At 37.1% G+C, this 24,263-nt stretch overlaps 1 protein-coding gene across 2 annotated transcripts; it reads left to right on the forward strand.

The window, feature by feature from the left end:
- The first annotated feature begins 733 nt into the window (after positions 1 to 733).
- On the forward strand, positions 734 to 18,023 carry LOC104566205 (uncharacterized). 2 transcript variants are annotated; one of them, XM_088528769.1, is made up of 12 exons: positions 734 to 800; positions 1,549 to 1,625; positions 8,484 to 8,559; positions 10,229 to 10,360; positions 11,161 to 11,284; positions 12,100 to 12,160; positions 12,252 to 12,298; positions 12,687 to 12,762; positions 13,482 to 13,583; positions 14,269 to 15,192; positions 16,020 to 16,130; positions 17,330 to 18,023. In XM_088528769.1, the coding sequence occupies exons 2-12, from the start codon at positions 1,597 to 1,599 to the stop codon at positions 17,640 to 17,642; spliced, it is 1,995 nt and encodes a 664-aa protein (XP_088384895.1). In that variant the 5' UTR covers positions 734 to 800; positions 1,549 to 1,596; the 3' UTR covers positions 17,643 to 18,023. The 2 variants fall into 2 exon arrangements, with proteins under 2 accessions (XP_088384895.1, XP_088384894.1); XM_088528768.1 differs by lacking the exon at positions 734 to 800 and adding an exon at positions 1,297 to 1,330.
- Positions 18,024 to 24,263: the final 6,240 nt, after the last annotated feature.

Here is a 24,263-nt window from a genome sequence, read left to right on the forward strand (position 1 = left end):
CAAAAACAACTTGAACACCAGACCAAGCACTACTGCCCTATTACTGTGAAGTACCTGATTACCTCTCTTCCACCACACACTTGCCTTCCACTTTCAAAAGGAAGCAGAAGAGGCTTCCCATCTATCTGTTACTTAGCCGTAAATAAGCGCACAAGACCCAGCTGCGGGAGAGAGGCGCAGGGGACAGACTGAGGAGAAGCCGACACGGGAGGAGAGGCCAGCGGGGCCCTCCCAAGAGGGGGCTGTGACACATGTCTCGGGGCAAGAGCAGGCGGGTTTCCCTTCGCCATCCCGCTCATTTCCTCCCGACGGGCTCCCTTCTCGGCCTCACCCGGGCCCTGCCGCACATCCAAGTCGAGGTCTCCGGGGCTGCCGGTACACAACCCTCCCGCCGCGGCACAGAGCCCAGCAGCCACTCTACCATCACAGCCGACCCCCCGCCACAGCAGAACCACTACCACCCACGCGCATGCCCACCAGCCACCCGCCCCTACAACTCGCCCAGTGCGCATGCGCGCCGAGGCTTGCCTCCCCGCTCTGAGGCTCACTGCGCACGCGCAGACCGGGCCGCGTTTTTATTGGCCAGCAGGTTGCTGAGCGCCCCCGGTGGTTCCTCTTCCCCGCACCACGTGGCTGTCCGGCGGCGCAGGCGTATGGCGCTCCCAGCCCTGCTCCTGCGGAGCAGGCGCAGTGGTGCTCGCCGGCTCCCGGGCCGCGCAGGCGCAGTGCGCGCCCGTTCGGGAACGTTCCGTATCGCCCGGCTCGCCCCAACGTTCCTCCGCACGGGAAATGCCGTGAGGGTACGGGCCGCCCCCGCCTCGCTCCGCTCCTCCCCGTTCCGCGCCGCCCGGCCCCTGCAGCGGCGCCGCAACCTCCTCTTCCCGCCCCCGCCCGAGCTCCGCCGCTGCTTCCCGCTCGGAGGGAGCCCCGCGCCGGCCTCGGAGGCGGCCCCGTCGGGGCCCCGGGGAACATGCGGCTCTGAGAAGGGGACTCGCACTCCAGCCTCGAGCATCTTTTCCGGAGCGGCCGGCATGGTCCCCCTCACCCTTCCCCTCCCCGCCCCAGGCCCACCGCGAGCGGCAGGTGCCGACAGCGCCCGGGATCCGGCGGAGCCGGAGCCGCCGCAGTTAGAGCGGGGCAGGTGGCCAGAGGCCTCTCCGCGCTGAGGTGCCGGCCTGGCCTCTTGCAGCTGCCCGGAACCTCCTCTCGTTGAGACAAGAGCCGGAGCTGTGGTAGCTCGAAGGCGGGACAGGGCTGCCAGACGGGCGCTGCTGCCCAAGTTAGCAAAACCCTCTCCTCTCCGTGCCTGTTGGTCTCCTGGAGGGGAGAGGTGAGTTGTCTTTCCCTTTTGTCCTACTGTAGCAGCAGAGGAGAACATAGGCTATGAGAACATAGGCAAGTTGTGGTCGGCAGAACTTGTTCAGGATGCTGTCAAGCCCCCGCTGGCCACTTGCTTTGTTTTAGCTTGAGAGTGAGCCCCGGGAGAAGGCCTGTGTGCTGGAGAAAGATTAGCACCTTAACTGCGCGGTTCTCTCTCCTTTGCTGCAGTGCCCACTTTCACCGCTGCCTCCTGCTCTGCCTGCTCCTGTTTTCAGCATGGTAAAGAAGAATACTATCCCCGATGGGTAAGTATCCCCCACACTAAACAAGAGGCAGGAGTGGGCACAGTCCTGCCCCCACAGAAGGGGCGCAGACGCCCTAGGCACTTTCATGCTACGAGCATCTTTGCAGCCACTTACAGCCAGGTAAGGTAGGTATCTCCTCCAAGACAGAACAACCCTGCCCGTATCCCCCAGGTAAGTATAATACTCCAGCATATATGTAAACACTTGTCCTTCATCAGCCAAGTGCAGGCCCTTCTTCCTAAACTTCTTACCCCTAAACACATGCTTACCTGGGGAAATAATGGGTGTAGTCCATCCTAATAACTACTTGGGTGTTTGCTACCAAGCATAGGGGAAAGAGCAGATAAGATGGGAGCATGTGGTTGCATGCATGTGGTCAAACAATGTTTTCAGGGAATCAGATTCAGAAACTTTGCTTTTTTCATATATATATATATATAAAAAAATATATAAAGAAGTCAGCAAAAAAAATCCTGCTGCTCAGATGCTTTCTGATGATTTGATGAGTGTGCATATGAGGGCCACAGAATGGTCTTATACAAAATAGGTGTGTTTTTATTCACCGGCTCTGTTAAAAAAGAAACAAACCAAGATTAAAAATTTTAGTTGGTGCGATACTGCTCACATAATACATGCTTCTTGTTTAGGAAGCTCTACTGACATGCAAAGGCACGTTGTTACGACACCGTAACTTTTTGGATGGATATTAGCCTTGTTTCAATTGAAGTGTTACATTATTAAGAACATTCTTCAAAGGAGCAATAAAATAGAGAAAAAAAAAAGATAATGCCCTATAAAATATGCTGGTCTAAAAGCAGTCTGTATAAACAAAAAGATGAACAAACTTAGAAAAATAATTTTAAGAATCTTTACACTTATGTCAGAGCTGACAAATGCAGAGATTAAAATTAAAGTGCTATTAAAAAAAAAGCTAAGAATTTCTGTTTTTAAAGTGTATAAGCAACTTAATTTAGAGGTTGGATAGAAAAGAAAAAAGTCTGAGCTAAAATAAACTAAACTTGCAAAGAGTGAAGCAGGAAGGTTTAAAGAGCAATTGCCCTGCTTGCTTTCTCCTTTCTCAGAAATTATCACTAAAATATTGGGAGTGCATCAGACGCTCATTTTTCTCTTCTTGTTTAACTGTTTCTCTTCTTGTTTAACTGAAGCAACTTTGACAACATTTAGGCTGAAAGAAGAAAGAAGCACTGGACTGTAGTCTTGGTGTGTAGTTAGAAACTGATACCTTAGTATCTTTGAAGCAGAGAAATAACCTGCTGTGGAGTAATGGGTTGTAAACCGAATGTAGTCATCTGGCAAAACCCGTGTTATGGAAATGCTTTCAGCTCTCCCAGAAATAGTTTTTGATACAGTTAACTGTCATTGTAGACATCCACAGTATGAGAGTTTTGGCCTTAAAGGAATTGAAGGATCCTAAGTCTCTCATTCCCAGACAGCAATATGTTGATGTTACCCTTGAGCCTGTGCAATATTTTGTAACATTGTAAATCTGAGGAATAGACCAGGAAAAAATAGCACTGAAGCCTGGAAGCAAAATTGAGTGATTTTCATCTAGCTGATACTGCACATTCAATTTACTGGCCCCAGAAAGAGGTTTTGGTAGAAGTGAAACTGTGGGAGACAATTGTGGCAGGTTTGTAGTATGTTGTAGCATAGAAGTTTAGCCTCAGTAATACTGCAGCATTGCAATAACAGTAACCTAAAAATAACCATTTATTTTTAATGATAGCATTAAGAGAAATACTCTTGAGAATAAGCAAAATAAAGCCAGTCAGCAGAAGAACATTTTCGGTATTGCTTGAAATCTTTTTGCAGTTCTGAATAATTTTAAATGCACGTGGCTATATTGGCATGCAATCGCTTGTGTTTAAACAATAAAATAAACAACAAACAAAGCTTTCTGTTTCCATGCCAGAATTTAATAGCTAAGAGGTTTGCAGTTAAAACAATACAAGAAAATTGAGGTTACAGTTACAAAGAGCTTAGGATAGTGCAGCTAAATAAAAAATGGTGCAATTGGTTTTGCTCATATGTAGAACGAATTAGTGATATGTAGGTTTTCCTCATATGTAGATTCTGTACTATTCTGATTAAAAGATCATAGTTGCACATTAAAAAACATGCATTATATTAGACATAGTTTATGTTACTTCCCATGTGGGAATAACTTGTTAATCCATATGTCTGGCATTAGTATGGCTATATTTGTCTTAGGCATTGTTTCTGAAAGCAGAAGGGCTTCACTAAACTTTTTTATGCAAACCAAATTGTATTTCAGTCTCTATCTGTTCTACAGAGTGTGGTCAAGTACACAGGTTTTTTTTCCTGTCTTCCTTTATGTTAGACTTTTACTAAGATGATTGGCTCTTTTCTAACAAAAGAATAGTATGTTACTGAATTGACATTCTTTGTTCAATATCAAATTCAAAAACATACATTGTTATAAATGTATGTTATTTTGATACACAGTGAACAAATAAAAGTACCCTGTTGAAGAACATAAACATCTTTTATTTTCTGAAGCTGTATTTAAGCTGAATGGCCAAATAATTTGCTATTATACTTGGTTGTTTTTAAAAGACTCCATAAAAATTGCTAATTACTATTTGAGTTGAACAAATAACATCTATTTTAGTTAATTAAATGTTTCATAAGTGGAAACAAGAACTGAGAAGTCTGTGATAAATTAATACATTACAAATGTAGTTAAGGATCTACCTCTTACTGTAGTTTTTTTTTTTTTGGTTGCTGTTTAAAATACTCTTTGTACGTTTGGCAAATACAGATTTTTTCTACTGGTAGACCAAGCAGTAGAGGGAGGTTGGGTTATCTAACAAACTAGTAGTTTGACAAAATACTGCGGTGATTTTAAAGAATTACACATGCTTGTGCATCAGCATCCAAAATTCTACTGTGGATATAATTTGATGGTGTTCTGAAAGCATCTGCTAAAATGACATCTTCTTGCACGTTTTATTTAAATGTTAAAAGAAAAAAAAAATACAAGAAAAAACAGATTTTTTTGCATCATAAATAGTCATGTTTAACTGAATTGTTCCTGTACAGCCTTAGGAGTGCAAGCATTTCTGCTTAGATTGCAGTTTTAAAGAACTTTTATACTTTTTTTTGGTTTGTTTAAAAAAATACCATTATTACATGGTAGAGCTATTGCAGGATAGAAGTTTTTATTCTTTTTCCTCAGAAAAAGTATTTTAGCATTTGGGGCAGGGGAAGCACAGGTATAATCTTCCATTTTAGCCAATCTACTTAAAATTTGTGTTGGTTGGATGTGTTGCTGGTTGGTGACTAATGTTGTCGTTCAGTCTGAGGTTCATCTGTCTAATACACTAATGTGGATATCAGTTTCCTAGGGACTCTAAAGCAGATTTGTATCTCAGAAAGATCAACAATGAGTATCAACAGTTTCACCGTGAAGAACTTGTAATGTATCTATTGATTATTTGTTATGCTGTGTATTTTTTCCTAATTTTAATTAGGACCTAACTGGGACCTAACATACAAAAGACAGAAAGCTTTAAAGTTGTTTCCAACTCAGTGGTTCCATCATATTTTACTTATAGGTTACTTAATAACCTTCTTGACCAGTTTTCTTCAAAAAGAGTTGGTAGTATCTCTACTTGAGCATTCCTCCTAAGGAATGTATAATATCCAGTATAAATAAATTTTAGAACTTACAGTGAGATCTATTTTAACTTTACATCTAATTTAACTTAATGTCAACTGATTAAAGTTATCTTAACTGAGTTTTATAAAATGCATTGAATAATAGTATTTAAAATCTGTGATATTTGCTAGTTCTTTATGTCATCGCATTTATTTTTTGCTTATTAACAATTAAGCCAGAATTAACCAAAATATGGTGGTTTTTTTTGTTTGAATAACTTTCTTTGTTTGACATATCTTTTAGCTCAACTACAGAACTTGCCAGATTAATAAGAAAATTCATTCAGTAATGCTATTGAATTTTGACATGAGCTTGTCTTTATCCTGGGCTTTTCTGTAAGAAATTTCTTTTATTATCCCACCTGAAGTTGGAGTCTTCTATGCAGGCCCTGTCCATGATCCTCAGTTGATTCATCCTAATGTGGTTTCATTTCAGTTTAATCGGTTAAAAAAAAAAAAAAAAAAGTAATGTTTTCCTTCAAAACAGACTTAAATCTGCTTACCAAGTAGCTGACTGGAGTCAGTAATAACAATATGGTGTTTTTTTTTTTTTTTTTTTAAACTGAAACCATTCAAGAAGCACAGAAATTGATGGGAAGAGACATGAGGAAGGGAGAGGGATATTATGATTTTACTACTTTTTCTTCCAGAGGTGATCCTTTTGCTCAGTACAGCAGGTAGAAATCTACCTGTGTTTTGATGGTACCTGGAGAGTGATGAAGATTAAACCTGATAAGGAAGTGGAATTTGGGAATATCAAAGAATGAAATAGTTAATTTGTATGAGTAGTTCACTTTCAGATCTTGATTTGAATGTAGTCCCGTGAATTGTTTAACCATTTGAAAACTTAGAGAAATAAAGTTATAATTGAAAATAAATCATGTGTGTGTGCAGTATGTCACCTTTATTTAAGTGCTGTTGTCTCTTAAGTACTTTTCTGTCAGAATAGTAATTCTGGCTTTTGTGGCTTTGAATACTCTAGAGTCCAGAAAAATTCTTATTACCACCTTGGTACCCCATAAAAGCCTATCATAGCTATTGTGATGCAAAAAAGTAGTAGTTCAAGTTAACTTTTTTTATGCACTTGAAATTTTGAAGGAAATTCAACCTGTGTGAAGAACAAATAATATTATAGGTTAGGACTATAGTTTGCTTTTATGTATTCTGTCCTAGACTGTCTGCAGTTCGACAACCTTTGCTGTGTTGCATTTTATACAGTAGTTCTCAAATTTCAGTTTATACAGCTTTGTCCCTTTCTTTCTCTGAACAGCTGGGGAAGCTGTGGTGATTCTCTGAATTCGCATGATTCCATCTTAGAGTCTTTTCAGAACATCCTTCTAGGCAAATACTGCCAGTCCTGGGGTCAGGGCCACCATCTCCACAGTGCAAATGTCTAGACTTATTGCTCGGCATAAAAATAAATCTTGTGTCTGTGTATTTCTCAATAAAGTGTCATTGCCTCTTTCCAGAAACTTCTGCTCTCTTTTCAGCTACTCCATGTCCAGCTATTCCTTTCCATGGAAGCTGCCTCTGTCATCCTTTTTAATTATTCGTGATGATGGCGTCTTTATTATTGTGATGCATCTTGGACTTCTGGCTTCTTCCTTCCACTTAGCTTCAGACAGAACACAAATCCTGTGTCACAATTCATTTAAATACTTTGTTAAAATGCTTATTTATGTCTTTACTTGTTCTCTAGCTTCCTGCAGCATATCGTTCTTTGCACTTTTCTGCCTTTATTCAGACGTCTGTAAGAATTTTGCCTGATTTAGTCTCTATCACCTTTACTTCCTGTTCCATATTCCTTGTTCTGACCTCAGAACAAATTTGAATTTATTACTTTAGCTAATCTTTGCTTAATTTGAACCTGTTCTTTTTATTTGAGAGTTTTTTTGAGTTCTGCATCAGTACACAGAAATTTCATTTTAAACATGGGATTTTAAAGAAAATGTGCAAGGCGTACACTTTATCTTTCCTGACAAATTGCCTTCTGCTCATTTTCTACCGTAGAACTGACAGATGCATTTAAAGCTTTAGTTGTGTTCTTGTTTGACCCATTATAAGTTAAAGTTGATACCCTGCTGGTTGATACACTATTGACTTGGTTTCCTCTTCAGATAAAACTCTCAGGCATCTTTGAAATAGGATGTGTCAAGACTTTCTTTTGGACAGTGTAGAATTAGTGCATATCAATTCTCTATCTTTTGGAATTACTTGGATTTTGTGTGTTACAACACAAGTTTATGTGTTACTGAGTTGATTTTTGTTCATATTGGTTCAGTGGAATAGTCTCTATTTTTCAAAGTGCCAAGTGCAGTCAGCAATAAGAGGCATTTTGCAACATAACACAAATTAGAAGCTGTGTATTTATAATGGAAGTAAGCTTAGCATATTTAGAAAGTAAGGTTAGCATTTTATTATAGCTCCTTCTTTTAGAGTTGCAGACAGTGTTTTTATGTAAGTTATGTTATGTGTGTAACCTGCTTTCCTGAACAATTTTTTTTTTTATTTTCCTGCGGATTCTTTTAGAGAACTCTCTCCCTGTTTCTTTCATCCCAGTAATATGCGAATCTATTAATTTTATTCAAATATGTTTCATAACAAATGTTTTTATAGTGCTTTTTAAAAGTTCTTTCATAATTTCTTGGTGAAACAAGCAGGCTGCTAAAGCAGATAGATGTTTCAAAAGATTTTGCTCATGTATGCGTATTTAATTGGTCAGGTTTTCAAACTCTGGTGCAGGTCAGTTATGATTGCTTGTTATGTACCCCAGGAACTTAGGAACCATTGGATCCTGGTTTTTGGATATTTGAATCATAATATCTTACACCATTAGCTCCATGGTCCATCGTAGAAAACAGGAAAACTTGTATATTTTGTGGCTGGACATACTCTAAATTACCATATTTTCAAGCCATATGAAATACAACATCATTTTTTCCGTGATGCTTGTAAGATATTTCACATAGTTTGAGATAATTACTGTAATTCTAAAGAAGCAATATATGTGTGCTTTGTTTTTTTTTTAAGCAAAATTTTATTTCTAAGAGGAAGAATCTTTTACAAGTTACATGGAATTATATGTTCTATTATGTTAAAATTCTGTTGAATTGCACAATTTGAAAATATGTAAAAATAAATTTTTTTTCATTACAGATGGCGGAGCTTGACACCTGTTGGACAGCCTATACCAGGAACTAGATTTATTGCATTCAAAGTACCTTTAAAAGGGGTATGTAAGGGGCTGTGCATAAGCTCTGCTAAATACAGTGCAAAAATGGGGTATTATTATTTATCCATCTTCAAGAAAGCTTTATGAAAAAATAATCTATTTTATTTAAAATTTCACATTAACCCTTCTAGTTATCTACAGTAAGTTTTATAAATACTATTCTATAAATCTGTCTCCTTGTAAAGTTTATAATTGGTATTAAAATAATTTTATTTATCATTTACAAATCATGCATTTAATCACTTTTAAATGACCTAGATTTATCATATTATTTAGCATCTTTTGATGCCTGATATAAAAAAGCCTAATTATTAGTGTGGAAGGGATTGCGATATGAATAGCAATCTATGCCATACAATCCAAAACATAATTTTACAGAAATCAAAACTCATTAAAGAATACCAGCCACCACACACTTTTTAAATTATAAACTCAGATTACCAACTTCATAACCAAAAAAAATTTGATCTGAACAAATGCAGCATCTTTAAAACAACTCTTCATAGATTTCTATTAATAATATGTTGGTACCTTAATTAATTTCTTACCTACATGGAGTAGCATCTTTATCTATTAAATGTAAGGAGTCAGATGCTTTTTAGACTCTTGCAGACTCACAGCTGCGCCCTTGAAGTTGCTAAATGAGGTTTCAAATTGCATTAAAAATGACTCAAGGTTCCCAATCATGTATTAACTTTTGTAGGATTGTGCTGCTATTTATTATTTTAATTTGGATTCCTCTCTGTTTTCATGTATGAGAATAGTGCTTGTTAGCATCTTTGTTTAGAATCTGTACAGACATTCAAAAGACAAAATCATTAGTTTCTCTATAGCATCTATAGTATATGGTCTGTGGCTGTCTTCCTTCTCATTAGTTATGAGGCCAGTCTACTTGAATTCCTTATTGACAAAGGACGTGAGAGGTGAGAGGGGGTGGGTAACGTTGCTGTATCTGTTTTGGCACTGTCTCTGTTGGTTGTGGCTGGGCCTGTGTCAAAAGGCTGTTAGAGTGGGCAGTGCACTGTTCAGAGAAAATGCACTCTTACATATCTAAAGCATTTTCATGCCTAGAGTGCAGCCTGTATGGAGAACACACACACAAAAAAACAACCAAAAAACCCAACTAAAATAGGATAAGTAAACACTTCTCTTACTATTTTTTCAAACAAAATAATTACTTAATATGTGCCAAAAAATTGTAGGGAGAAAGTTAAACCTTTTAGAAGGAACAAATTCTTGCATCACAACTTTGAATGTTTATATGAAATGGTGATTTTGCAGTATTGTGCAAGACAAAGTAAGTTTGGGGGAAAGGGAACTGTGCTGATTTGCTTTTTGCTGTTACTTAGTTGCTTAAAAATCAATATATCTGTGCCTCATTTTGCAGTTTTTCTTTTTGCCTAACAAATTAGTGCATATTAGATTTTATTAAAATCTACAAGTGGAACTTGCACACTTTTTCTTTCCTTTTCATTTAAATAGGAGTTCACAACAAATTCATAATTTCTTATTTGGTTCCATTTCATTTTTTATCCATATAATACATGCTTCTGATACCGTAAACCTTGCCTTTGGAATACTCACTTTTCCTTGTAATGATGAAAAGAGCTGAATCTTACAAATGTGTTATTAGAACTCTTAAAGTCATTCTTTTTCATTTCCATTATAGGCAATTAACCAGAGGCTTACTCCAACTCAGAAATTCACACCAAAAGACCTAATTGCTGCAATGAAAGCCCTAAATGTGGAGCTTGGATTAATTATTGATTTAACATATACCACACGATACTATGAAGTTAAGGTAAAACAAGATTAATAGCAATATAAAACCATTACTGACCTTTTTTTGATTCATATTTCCTCACCCTGAATTGGAAGAAACAAGTGAGATATCTAGGCTTATTCTTGGTGTCTAGGAGAAACAAAGTTTTATCACAGAGGAAAGAACAGCTAGTTGCATCTGTAGCCTGTTTGCATTACAGTAACTGAAAAAAAATATATATCAAGGTGAGGGTGCCAAGCACTGCAGAAAAAGATGCAGGAGCTACCACCTGTGCCCTGGAGATATTCTTATTTATGCCAAGGTCTTTTTAAAAATGGTTTTCTTGTTACTCTGCAATGGAATCCATTCAGAAGAGTGTAGAATTTTTAATTACTTTCTTCATTTAAAGTTTGTTACTAATCAATCAGTCTTAGTGCCTTGAAAAGGAGAATAAATAGGAATGTTGTAACTGAATGTTAATCCTTGTATGTACCTGAACTTTAAGAACTAAGGAGGGGAAATACGTGAGTGTATGACTGTGGGTGGGAGCAGGAATCTGCTGTCTTTCATTAATGTGCTGCCTTTGCAGGGATGAGTAACTCTTCTGCAAAAACTCTGATCTTTGTTTCAGATCATGTCTTTTATAACAGAAAGATAAATGGTAGTTTTTGACAGTGTTGTTTTTAATAGAATTGTTCACAGTAGTTAAGTTCACTTTAGGTCCCTGCTCAGGATTTGAACTATTTTATATTGACGTTATTTTAAATGCTGTTTCATTTTTTTTCCTGTTGATGCAAGGCTTCAATAATTTTTACATTTTTTTTCTTTCTTGTTACTAGGATCTGCCTAAAAGTGTGCAGTATAAGAAACTTTACACTGTTGGACTTGAAGTGCCCGATAATGCTACTATCCTACAGTTCAAAAAATGGGTCAGAAAATTCCTGTGGGAAAATGCAGGAAATGGTAATTATCAGCATCTTCTGCTGTAAAAGGCAAAAATTTTATTTCAGCAGTAACTGTATGATTTGCTGCTGATACTCATTTGACGACATCAGAGATCTCAAACTTTCCATGCGAGTGTCCGGTTTATCATAAGATACATTATGTGAACTACTAGTTTTCTTTGCATTTTAAACATGTGTTTTACAAATATGACATGAGTTACTTGAATGCACTTCCTCACAGTGTTACACCTATATGTGTGTTATGTATCAAGGCACCTGCAAATGAGGAAACTATCCTTCAGTTATTGGTAATTTTTAAATGCACTTCTGAGCCACAGAATATTATTTTATGTTGTTGTAGTTAGGCCTTTTTTTAATGATGATTCTTTAATTGTGCTGGACAAGGCTCCCCTGTTGAATACCTGTTGAATCTGAATTCCACCCTCTAAGTTCTTATCATGCCTGTTACACAAATTAAATCAGTTGTCCACATCCCTTTGACTTGGAATACTTGGTAACAGATGAGGATTTCATTTGTCTGACCCAGGCAGCTCAGGTGTCGCATCACTTCGATGTCATAGCTGCCATCCCTTTACAGATATTTTCGATAGCATAGGATTTCTCTTCTTCATTCCTCTTCTCCTCAGGGAGGTCCGGTGTGAAGTGTACAAAGTCTGGAGGTGTCCGTTCTTTCACAGGCGTGACAGTATGATTTTGTAAATAGCGAACATTATTTATAACTGCTTTACTAGAAAAGTATTTTTTTTCTATTTTGCACTAATTGTATAGTAATTTCACTTTCTGAACTATTGAAGTGTGTCTTCTTTTTGATAGAGAAACTCATTGGCGTTCACTGTACTAATGGAATTAATAGAACTGGCTACCTTATATGTAGGTAAGTACATGAAATCTGAATCACAAAGATAGCGTGCTTATATTAATCTGTAAACCACTTGGGACAATAATTTCGTCATGTTTTCCTTCAGGTATCTTATCGATGTTGAAGGTTGGGATCCAGAGGCAGCAATCGAAGGTATCTTACACAGTTTAAGATAAATGTCTTGTCTGATAATGAACAAAATAATTTTCTTACAGTATTCTTTGAGCTCTCATAGAAGATTTTCTCTGATTGTTGATTCTCTTCCAGGCTAAGTTTGAGCACTAGCAATTAGGCATCATGGTAGAAGGATTCGGCATATGCTGGGAATGCTTTTTGTTTTTGTTTGCTTTTGCTTTGAATGTTACAAGTAACAGCTCCTTTCTTTCTTTCTTTTTTTTTTCTTAAACAAAGAAACTTGTTGCAATGATATCAGATTGCTGCAGTATTAGTATTGAATTAGAATTGATTCACATCTGCCTGAGGCGTTTTCTGTGACTCAGTTTAAACACATTTCATTGGACTGCTATCTTTTTTTCTTTAGCTTTTGGTGATGCTAGAGGTCATCGCATGGATGGCCTTGTATACCTCACAGATCTCAGAACACAACCGATGAGAAGGTAAAAGACTTTTAGTTTTATGCTTAAAATTTTCCAGAATACCCACCGGTATTGAGAAGTTCACTTCCAGCTTTAACCCCTCTCTTAAAACTTCTGATATGCAAATGTGCATATTTTGTAAGATTTCTGATAGGAGTAACATGAAGTGAAATCTACTTCCGTTTATCTTTAGAATTTATACGGTTGATCTAACTGATTTTACTACTGAGCATTGGTGTTGCAATATCATACTTTCCCAAGTGCGTTTAGTCAATCAGTATTCCCTCATTGTAAGTTGAATCTCATAATAAACTCTGTGGTTCACTTGCTGTTGTTAGCAAGGCAGAACCAGATATTCTAAAAGAAAGTACAACTGTTTTAGAAATAAAAATGTATGCGGTAAACTACCCAGAGTGGAAAACTCTTCTAAACTCCTCTGTTGGTACCAATTCTATACCTCATGCCTAAGAATTTTGTTAAGTTAGTCCAGTATCAGATTTTCAAATAGGTATGGTGCTTGTCTCATATGCTTTAACCTTATGAAGTTGAGGTATATGCTTTTCTTTCTCCTACCCATCTCAAATAAATCTACAAAATTAAAATTTGCTAGGATAATTAGGAGCATCTATAAATTCAACTTATATGAAAAAAGAATCTGCCATTCTCAACTGAAGATTTTTTTTTCCTTCATTAGTATGTTTAAAAAGGAAGCTTACGTGAAATGTTTTTATTCTGCCTAGTAACCTTGGAATGGATGTGTGGGATTCAGAAGAAGATATTATTCCCCCGCCACATGCAGTGGAAGGACCTGTAGAACGGTTCCCAGATGAAGATTTTCAAGGGTAATAGGCTGAAACACGGAATTAGAAGTCAAAAAAAAAAGAAAAAAACACATAGTGGGAAAGATAAGTTTCTTACAGCACGCTATTATTTTTACTATCAATTTGCTATAATGTTACAGAAGAATCTGCTGATTTTGAGTGCATTGGGGATGATGTTTTGAAAGACTGAAAGTACTATAAATATTTCAGCTTAAAAGAATTTTTATGAATATAGGCTATTTGTGCAAAATATATCTACAGCAATGAAAAGATAAAAGAATGTCTGCTATTAGAAGTCCATAAGTGATTAGATTCACTATGGATAATCCTACAGTTCAAAGGTTCTTTTTCTTTAATTTGCTATATTTCACCCATCGTATATTCTTCTAGAGTAGTTTCTAGAGTAGTTTCTAGAGTAATTTTTTTTTAATAATTACTTCGGAATCATTTAGGTTTAGAAGTTTAGCCTTTTTGCCTTTGTTTTTTTTGAACTGGTACTGTGGAACTACAATTTAATGTTTGTCACAGTTTCTACTGTGGCACTTTTTGAAAACTTCGTAATCTTACTGGACTGTTTGGATTCTTTGGTACCAATATATTTTACTTACTATATCTTTCAATTCTTAGTTAAAAAGCTTGTTTTTATTAATAACATGTGACACTTACAAGTATAGATGGTCTATTTAAGATGGAAAATTCTTTACAGGTCTGGAAAAAGATTAAGAATTTATGATGACCACTCACACAGTGATTTGCAAGGACAGATACAGTTGAGAGATTTTGATTTCATTAATAAGGGACCTGGACAAAGACGAAGACCATTTCATGATCGCCAGTCTCAGGATGATTTACGAGCACCAATGCAGATGAGAAACTGGGACTACAATAGGGGACCGGGACAGGGGCGAAGACCCTTTCCTGATCGTCAGCTTTATGATGATTACCAAGACGACCTGCAGCTCAAGGACCTAGACTTCAGTAACAAGGGCCCTGGACAACGACTGAGATCTTTTCATGGTCACCAGCTTCATGATGATTTACAGGCAGAGAGACAGTCAAGGGACTTTGAATTTAATAGGGGCCGGGGACAAAGGCAGAGATCTTTTCCTGATCATCCACCTCACAGGGATTTGCAGGAAGATGTGCCATCAAAGGATTATGATTTTAGTAGCAGGGGCCGTGGTCAGAGGCGAAGACCCTTCCATGACCACCAGTCTCATGATGAATTTCAGAACCGGATGCAGTTAAAAGAGGTAGATTTTGTCAGCAAAGGTCCTGGCCAAAGACTGAGGCCCTTCCACGACTATCAGTCCCATGATGACTTACAGCCACAGATGCAAGAGGGAGATTTTGAATTTGTAAACAGGGGTCGTGGTCAGAGATTGAGACCTTTTCATGATCACCAAACTCGCAATGACTTACAAACAGAGATGCAACTAAAAGATTATGATAATAAAGGTCCTGGACCAAGACACAGATCTTTCCATGACCAAAAGTCCTATGATGACTTACAGGAACAGACTCCATTAAATGATTTTGATTACCCTAATAAAGGGCACGGACAAAGGCTGAGATCTTTTCATAATCATCCAGCTCATGATGACTTGCCGCATGAATGGTGTTCAGACAGGTAAAGTATCTTCGGCTGTAAGATGAGAGTTAGAGAATAAAAGTGTAGTCTTCAGCATTTTTTAGTTTTAGATGAAGGTGAGCTTCAAATTTGAAGTTTAACTTAAAAGTGCTGAGGATTACTCTTTTTGAATATATTAATTTGAAAAAAATATCTTTTTCAGATCATATCTGAATGATCAATTAACTTTTTGAATTTTGATTTATGAAAGGATTTGACCTATGATGGAGTGCTGCAGACAGCATTTCTTATTTAGAAGGTTTTCTTTAATTTAAGCATATGTTTTTTTTTCTTTACCTCTTTAGCATTACCTTGAAACAAAACTCCCTGTCCCACTTTGTTGTATAGAGAAACTCACATTTTAAAAGCAATCTTCAGGACAGAGGCAGCCAAACTGTGATAAACCGTAATGCCACATGGAAGTTTGAATTTCACTTATTGCATAAATTAATCACTTGTTAACTTTTTGAACTAGCTTTTCATATTCTCTAAAATATTTACATCACTTATTAATAAACCTATTGTACTAGTACTACATTTCCAACATAAACTTTCAAGATACTTTCTGTAATTCAGAAAACAACAAGATGTTTTAGATACCGGGCTAGTAAAGTCTGATTCAATTTATTTCATACTATTGAAGGATTATTATATCATTATACTAAGGCTTACTATTTTGAGGTACTACACTAATACTTAGATTTTTATTATTAAAATTTTAAGTAATTATTAAGTTTTTTCATCTCATAATTAGCATATTTATGGCTTTTAACAGTTTCCAACTATTTATACTCTTCTTAACATGTGATTCTTTTCATTATTTTCAGAAGTCAGTCTTTTTCATCCCATGAAAATGTACCAGAATCTCCTTTCTCCTCATCCCCTTCACTTCACAGAGATTATGGGCCTGATAATGATGACTTTAACAGAAGTTACAGGTAAATACCAGGTTTCATATGTTAGTTTACTCGCCTTTGCACCATTGTTCCTCTAGTATAGCAGCTATAAAATACATAAATTAACTGTACAGTCTAAAAAGTAGTGTTCATATTTTTTGCTTAAGCACAATTTGAAGCCTTATATCTGAACACTGACCTGTTAGTGATTAAACTTTGGTCCATCTATAGTAGGTCTGCCTGTCTTCAGGATGTTGATGTCATTGTGGCTGAAGTAATTGGCATGGCAAGCGTGTTTCAAGCTAAATTACTAAAAATGTAAAAACCTCTTGTTATTTAACTCTTAACAATACCTGCGACTACCTAATTGGAGTGTATAGAGAAGAAAGCACCAGACACCTCTTAAGCATGCACGGCGACATGACAAGGGGCAGCAGACACAAGTTAGAACATGAGAAACTGGGGTTAGATACATAAGGAATAGTTTAAATGCAAGGATGGTCAGACACTGCAACTGGTTGCCCAGAGACATGACCCTGAGCTATCTTATCTATTTGGACTTAATTTGAGCAGGTGGTTGAATAGTTACTTCTAGAGATTCTTTCCAACCTAAATTAATTTATGGTTCTGTGAAGGAAAAGATTTTTAAAATTATAAAGTTTGTTCTGAATTGGTTTTATACAGCATTTATTTTACAAAATAAGTAAGGTACTTGCGAGTAAAGAGAATCCAAAACAAAAAGTATACACACAGCTGATGTATCAATCTTCCATATATATTTTGTAGGCATACTGCAGAAGATTCAATTAAAATAATTTGAGATACACTTCTAAAACTTCCAAAGTGTATTGTTGCCTATTGAAACTGTGTAGCAGACAGCTACTGTTGTGTATTCTTCACAAGAATGAAAACATGGGCTCAGGAGCAGAAATGATCCCTAAGTAAAGAAAGTCTTGGTAAATAGGGAACTTTAATTAGAAACAACTCTTGGAAGAAAGCGCTTTCTAATAGAATTATCTAATGTAAAGAGTTGTAACACTAATCACTAGCAAGTAAAAGGAAATATAAATATGGTGGTAGTATCTAGAAGACAGCATTTATAGGATGTAAAAAATAAGAACGATGAACTGAATTTTTGTTCTTTTAAAGTTATACAAATTTAATTTCTAATGGTGGCCACCAATAATAAATCAACTATTTTTTCCCATGTATTTAATCGCTAATATTTGTTCTCATTACAGTAATCGACCAAGTTGTCCAGAAGACAATAGGAGAATGCATCCTTCAGATGAATTTAATAGAGGAAAAAACAGATTTGCACCATATTCTTCCCATACAATGCATCCATCTTCCTCTGTGCACCAGGAAGATGGTTCAATAGACTACAAAAGAAAAGCTTTTCAAGGTGAAACTGCAAGAGAGATGGAACAGGGCAAAAGGTTACCAGTTGTGACGGTTGATTACAATTATGGCTTGCCATTAGATTATGGACCCGAAGAGGACGAGAGGACACATTATGATTTACCTCCACGAGATCGCTACAGCTGGAACTGAATGAAAAGGACAGTCTTTGCTCAGCTTAGACTTACAGTTACCCATTTTACTTCCTATGTGGACCATTTTTTAAAAAAAAACAAATTAGAAAAGTGCAAATTTCAATAGCAGAGAAATTCTCTCTATTGTAAGATTAGCTTCTACTGGTGTTTGGTTCTAAAATTTATTAGGATGCTTTTGTTAAGTGTAGTTCGAGACAATGTCTCAGTACCTATGGAATGAAAGTAGTCCTTCTTTTTAGCAGAATTGGAAAGCTATACGTTAACACAAACAACTTCCTGACAGATAGTAATTGTGTCTTTTGAGTTTCTTTAAAATGTATGTATTTCAAGATGCAAAACTTGCAATAAAACACTGCACCATCGGGTGAACTAGCACTGAGATTATAGGAAAACTACTGTGAAATTAATGAAATAGTTATGTCAGCTTCCTCCTTTAACTTGAATTAATTTAGTTTGAATTAATGCCAGCAAAAATGAATGTCTCTGTTGTGAAGCGTTGATTATTTGAAAGAGATCCTTAAAACAGATGCTTTGCCTTTTAAAGACAGAGCTTAACGAGATGAAGCTTCAGTTGTTCAGTGGATTGAGTGCACAATTAATAGGTAAGAGTAATTTGTCCCACCACAGTTAAATGAGTTGTATAACATATCCTGTTTTCTCTTTTGATTTTGTTCAAAGTCTGTGGGATCTTTGCAGCTCTGCAATTTAACTCCAGTTTTTCTGTACCATCAACTGAAAAGGCTTAATCTCAAGCTTTTTCCATAGCAGATTTTTCCCTGCAGATCACTAAGAACTTTGAACCAAGCCGTTTTCAACTATTCTAAATGTCAAACCTGCTTTTCAGTAACCTGAATATCCTATTCTGACTCTGTTTCTTCCTGATCTCATAGACAATACATGTTTCAGAATAGTCCTATAGAGTTGAATTTCACAGTTTTCTCTGCAACTCACCAGAATGAGGTTGCTCACATTATGAGCTTTTTTATCTCAGTTAGCCAGGATTTTGCCCACAGGGTAAGTGCATTTGCTTCCCTGCTTGTTGGTCGGATCTGTCTCCTTCTGTAGTGTTTACTACTAGCTTTTGGTTACAGTGGAGTAATTTAATCAGAGTAGAAAATAACATCTGGTAAATTACATTTAGATTCATGCATTGGAACAGTCTCCTCTGTAGTGCAACTTCAGGGGATCTCCAGAAAGAAATGCAACAAACAGTGACTAAATTCATGCCAGCAAGTGCCTCCCATTTTGTGCAAAACCAAATCTTAATTCATAGGACAGAAAACAGTATTAACAGAATGCCCAGGTAAATGACAAATTCTATAATTTTGATAATTTCTGCCTGTTAAGTCAATTAATATACTTTTAAAGGGATATCATTGTGAATAGAGATAAAACTAGACCAAGACATTAAAAATAACAATTAAAATTAGTATTTCAAGACAGGATATGCAAGGCCATATGCAGTTAGGAAAGTGCTTGAAAAGCACCATAGCTGGAAAGCAAAAAGCAAGAGGGTGTAAGTATGCATTAGCAACTGCAGTAATAAGAGGTCATATCCAGAACAAATGGACTTTTCCTGGCTTTTAATTAGCAGCATGAAAGCTAGATTTCTGAATTCCTGGTTCTGTGTCTACTAAATAAACACTAGAATTTCAAAAGTGTAGAACATCTAGGAACTCCTGTTCATTTGTATCCCACTCAAAAAGCTCCAGGAATTAAAGAATTCTGTGAATACAGATTCAGAATGCAAATGCCTCATGGCCTTTGCTTAGGCTTTGATCACTTTATACCGTAAATAGTTCCCTCTCACATCAGCTTGTCAATTTTATTTCCTATTATATCTCTGATTGTGAGAATGGTGCAGGCTCATTCACGTGGTCTCAGGAATTAAAATTCTCTAGATAGAAACCAGTTTTGGAACTTAGCACTAAATGTTAAGAAAGAGTAGCATATTGCTTGCTCTTTTTTTAATAATGAGGGACATACTAAGAATTATTTATGTATGCTCTATTTGGATGCAAAAATGATTTGCAACTCAGGCTACTATATTACATTATTTAAAAAAAAAAAAAAGGATTCTCCAGCAGAGAGCTAAGAATTAAGGACTGACACTACAGCTGTCTTTGTTTTGTTTTTACATTACCTAAGCAGTGTGCATAAAATGAATAAAGACCAAGCATTTGTGAAAATTTAAATCCAAACGATGCTCTTGGGCTTTCATATTTTGGATTTAAGGTCTGAATCATGTTTATAGAATTGAAATGACCCTACACTCAAGCCTCCATTATCTCAGTTCGTGGTGCTCAGGATGCTCCAAGTATCTGAAACCTGCGGCCCTGGAGGGCTCTGTGCCGTTGGAGCACTGCCCTGCGGAGCCGGGTCGGCTCCAGCAATGCTCATTTACTTCTATTTCTAGTGGTAGCGGCCATCAGCTCTGGCTCCGGTCTTGCAGGTGGGTTGAGGGCTTTCATACTGCTCTAGGTTTGCAGCCTGGAAGTTCCACTACAGTGAGGAGTAATTGCAAAGAGCCACCTCAAGCCCAAGGCTAAATAAGCTTTTCCAAGCTCCATTTATGTTACTAAATTGAAGCTATCTGGAACTGCTCCCTAGCACTCAGGACAGCTGACATGGAGTGAGCTTCGTCCGGGTTAGGCTGCAGCAGGCAGCTGCCATTTGGGGATGTTCCCTGGCACGTCTGGCATCTCCCAAAGCAGGCCAGGCTTGTTAGGGAGAGTGGTGGCAGCCACACTAAAGCCTTCCAACAGTTTGCAAGGATTCCTTAGCTGGGAATACTCCATGATTAGCAAGAGGGCCAAGACATCCTGGTGAATGGAATTTCTAGATGGCTGCTAACGTAGCCACTACATCTGCAACTACCTCCCAGCACCCTGAGCAGAGTTCAGCACCAGAACTGCACGCACGTCCTGCTGCTCTCTCTGAGGAAACCTTGGAGAAAAAGAGATGCAGAAAACCCAGAGGTAGCTGTTAGGCGACCTGAAAAAATAGTTGTTTTAAGATGTGAAACTAGGTATCCAAACATACAGATACCTCAAAAGCTTAGTGATTTGGAATCTGCTCAATCCTTTGGAAAGAAGGAATGAAGCCCCATCTGGGATTTCAACAAGGGCATATGAAACCCTGACTGTTGCAAACAGCAGTTTGTCCAAGCTGTGTGTACATAGAAAGTAATAACACCACACTGTTATCAACAACTAACCTCTCTGAACAGGCTTTTATTCACTTCACTTGTCAGTGGACAACATTTTACTGTTCCATGTGGACAGAAAAAAAAAATGCAGATCCCTTTCTTACGGAATCTATAAGGAAAACCAAAAAAAGGGACAGAAATCGAACCATGTTAGAAAGGAACCTTGCTGCAGGCTGCAATATCTCTCATTTTTCCTGAAGGTGAAAGACGACAATTAACTGGAGAAGGACAAAAAAAATGTGGAAAGAGGAAAAAATGAAGAGAAGGAAAATGAAAATATCAGGAGATAGAGTTATTGGTGTGAGGGAAGAAATGTGCAAATCCTGTGTGAAAAAAAAAAAGCTGCTGAAAGATGGCTGGGTGTAAAGGCAGAAATGAGCACACGCTGGAGGAAGAGCTCCTAGTAACGCCTTATCTGGGTCTCATAACCTGTGTCTATGTAAGGACCATGCTGATGTAAATAACAGTTATCGAAAGAATACAGGAGCACTCTGACCTCTATCTTGCAATAAATTCATGTGGGAACTTAAAACTAATTACAGCTTCCCCTTGAGCTTTAAATCTAGTTGGTGTGTAGCATAATATCCTGAAGATATTCTCTCCAGAATCTGACCAGCATTTCAAACAAGCAAATAAGAAACTGCTCCACCAACTGCTTCTGTTTCACATGTGGAGATCAATCCATGTTATGCCAGGATTTCAGGAATCCTATCATTTGAGGAATTTGTGGATTGAATCCAACTTGTTTCTTACAAATACATGCACGATATTGCACACTTTCAGGGGCATAATCAAAATAGACCATAATGTTGCTCCTACTAGAGTCATAGCATAAAACTTGCAGTTATAAAATAGTGAAACAAAGTAAAATATACAAATTTGAGGTAAATCCTTTCACAATAATCACAGTAAGCAAGCCAGTACAGACTCATACTGTAAGCAGGAATACAACATATGCTCATAATTAAATGTTCCATAAAGGAAGATGAAAGACCTCCAAGACAAATATATTTTAAAGTTGACACAGATGAAGATGATTCTCATGCAATTCTTTAAATGACCCTTTAAATGATCCTTTTAGCACAGAGGAGCTTTTATTTTGAAAGAAATATTACTAAGCAAAATTAACCCATCCTTAAGAGATGAGAGTACAAGCTGCTATTGATATCTGGGAATCAAATGTCAGTGCATTTATGGAAGGTTTGCAGATGTACACAGGATATACAAAAAAAAAATACAAACTGTTGTAGCAAAATGAATGCTAGAGCTGATTCACCCTTGTCTATAGGTCTCAGACAAAATAGGAAGAGCACCATATTCTAGTAGCTGCAACACAGAGGAACTATTTAACAACAAAGGTAAATTCTGACTTTCAAAAGTTACATACCAGAAGATTTCAATAGGCCTACAACATATTCTGAGAAACAGTAGTTCAATTTGATTTACAAACTAAAAGAAAAACAAATTGATTTCTACCATTTAATATAATAGTTTTAATAAAATTCAGAGAGAACAAAGCATATGTTCTCATAACTTGTTTTTAAATCTAATTTAAGCTCAGTAATTATACTAGAGCTTGTGATGAAGGCCACAGATAAGCCTTCTTTTTTATCTTTATAATGCAACAGCTTTTGGAAAGAGCTGGACTAGATGTGAACCTTCTGGTCCTGTTTATTCAGCATTATAGTGTGTTTCCACATCCTTATGTCCCCAATGACAAAGGTGCTTTTCTATTTATACTGTTTCTATTCAGTTTGTGCACACTGGAACTACACACTACAGTCTTTTTATTGCACAGGGGAATGTCCCTCTTGCCCTAGCTCATGAACACAGAACAATTTGACTAGCGAAATTAAATAAAAATCTTTATAGCCACACAAGCTTAAATAAGAACTTAATAAAAATTATTTATGGTATAACTAAAAATAAAGAGAATAGAAATATCTTTCTGATATCATTTGTTCCTACTCAAATTATTTTCTTGCTGTATTTTTCCACAGGCCTGTAAATCTGTACCTATAGCTCTACAGAACAAGTTTGACTTCATTATTTCCATTCTTTTTGTTTCCCACTGTGGTTCATTTTTGTCCGTTACCTTGATCCCTCCCCCTCCCCCTCCCCCCTCCCCCCCCCAAAAAAAACTGATAACTAAGGAGCTTTTCTCCCCCCTTTTTTTTCTGTAAATGAAATATTGCATTTGTTTTTATATACATGAATGTATAACATATAAGTGTATATATATATGTGTACATGCAATTTTCCATATGTATATATAATTCTTTCCATAGTCAGTGAGAAATGTGATATAAAGGTACAGTTATCCACAGGAGTCACTATTATCAACCTCATAGTAGTTCAGAGTTTATAAGCCACCTTTAGTGAATGGACATATACTTTAGTCACCTTTTTAACACACAAAAAGTGTGTAGTTACTAATAAAATTATTCAAAAGGAAGTAAAAAGGAGGAGTTTGTAAATGTAAAACATAAGAACTCCATGAAATGTATAATTGACACCATTTCCTAGAAAGAACTGCAGGAACAATAAACTGCTCAGACCTAAGACCTATGGGCTAAGAATAATAGTAATGTAAAAGACACATCTGTATCTAGCATAAAATAGGAAGAAAAATTAGAGCTGAGCTGGAAAGTAAAAACTTTGATATCATGGAACTAAACACTAGAGAAGTAACAGACTATGGTGAACAAAAGCATGGTTATGATTAATAGTACAAAATATTATTTTATATATAAATGCAAATGGATCTATTTGTTTTTATATATGTACACATATACAAAACAGGAGCCCTAAAAAACAGAATAGGTAAGAAGTTTGTCAATGAGAAAGGACTTCATTATGAAAGATTCTATGACAAAATATCTTTTTTAAGACTACTAATATAGGAGGAAAAAGTAGATGAGGTCTACCTTAATAGACAAGGTAGTAATGGAAATAGCTGAATATTTAGGAATATGCAATGAGATCAGCTAGATAATAGAGAGGGACAAGGAGCCACTTCTGGCCGAGCTCATTGAACCCAGTGAGACAGAATCCCTGGGAACAGATGACAAAAGAGAAGCACAAGTTTGTGCTCTCCACTTACTCTCATGGTATCATGAGCCTCTTCAGGAAAGTTATACTGAATGTACTACAGTGAATAAGGTCAGAGGTAAGCAGATTTAATGAAACAAATATAGCAACTCCAGGGACATTTAGTTGGTGGTGATTTTAACCTCTCTGCTCCTTGAGAGACTGCTCCAAGATACAAAGAAATTGGAGCCCAAGAAACACTTCACAGATATTACTAACCTTGTGCTGCAGGTGACAGTGGCTTCTCTCTAATGTGTCTCAGTTTTTCACTGATGCCTCCGGAGTCGGTCTTTGCACTACAGGCGCTATCAGTCAGCATTC

This window comes from Tinamus guttatus, unplaced genomic scaffold, assembly GCF_059628265.1.
Source record: "Tinamus guttatus ecotype Peru unplaced genomic scaffold, ASM5962826v1 Tinamus_guttatus_pri_ptg000314l, whole genome shotgun sequence".
NCBI lineage: Eukaryota > Metazoa > Chordata > Aves > Tinamiformes > Tinamidae > Tinamus > Tinamus guttatus.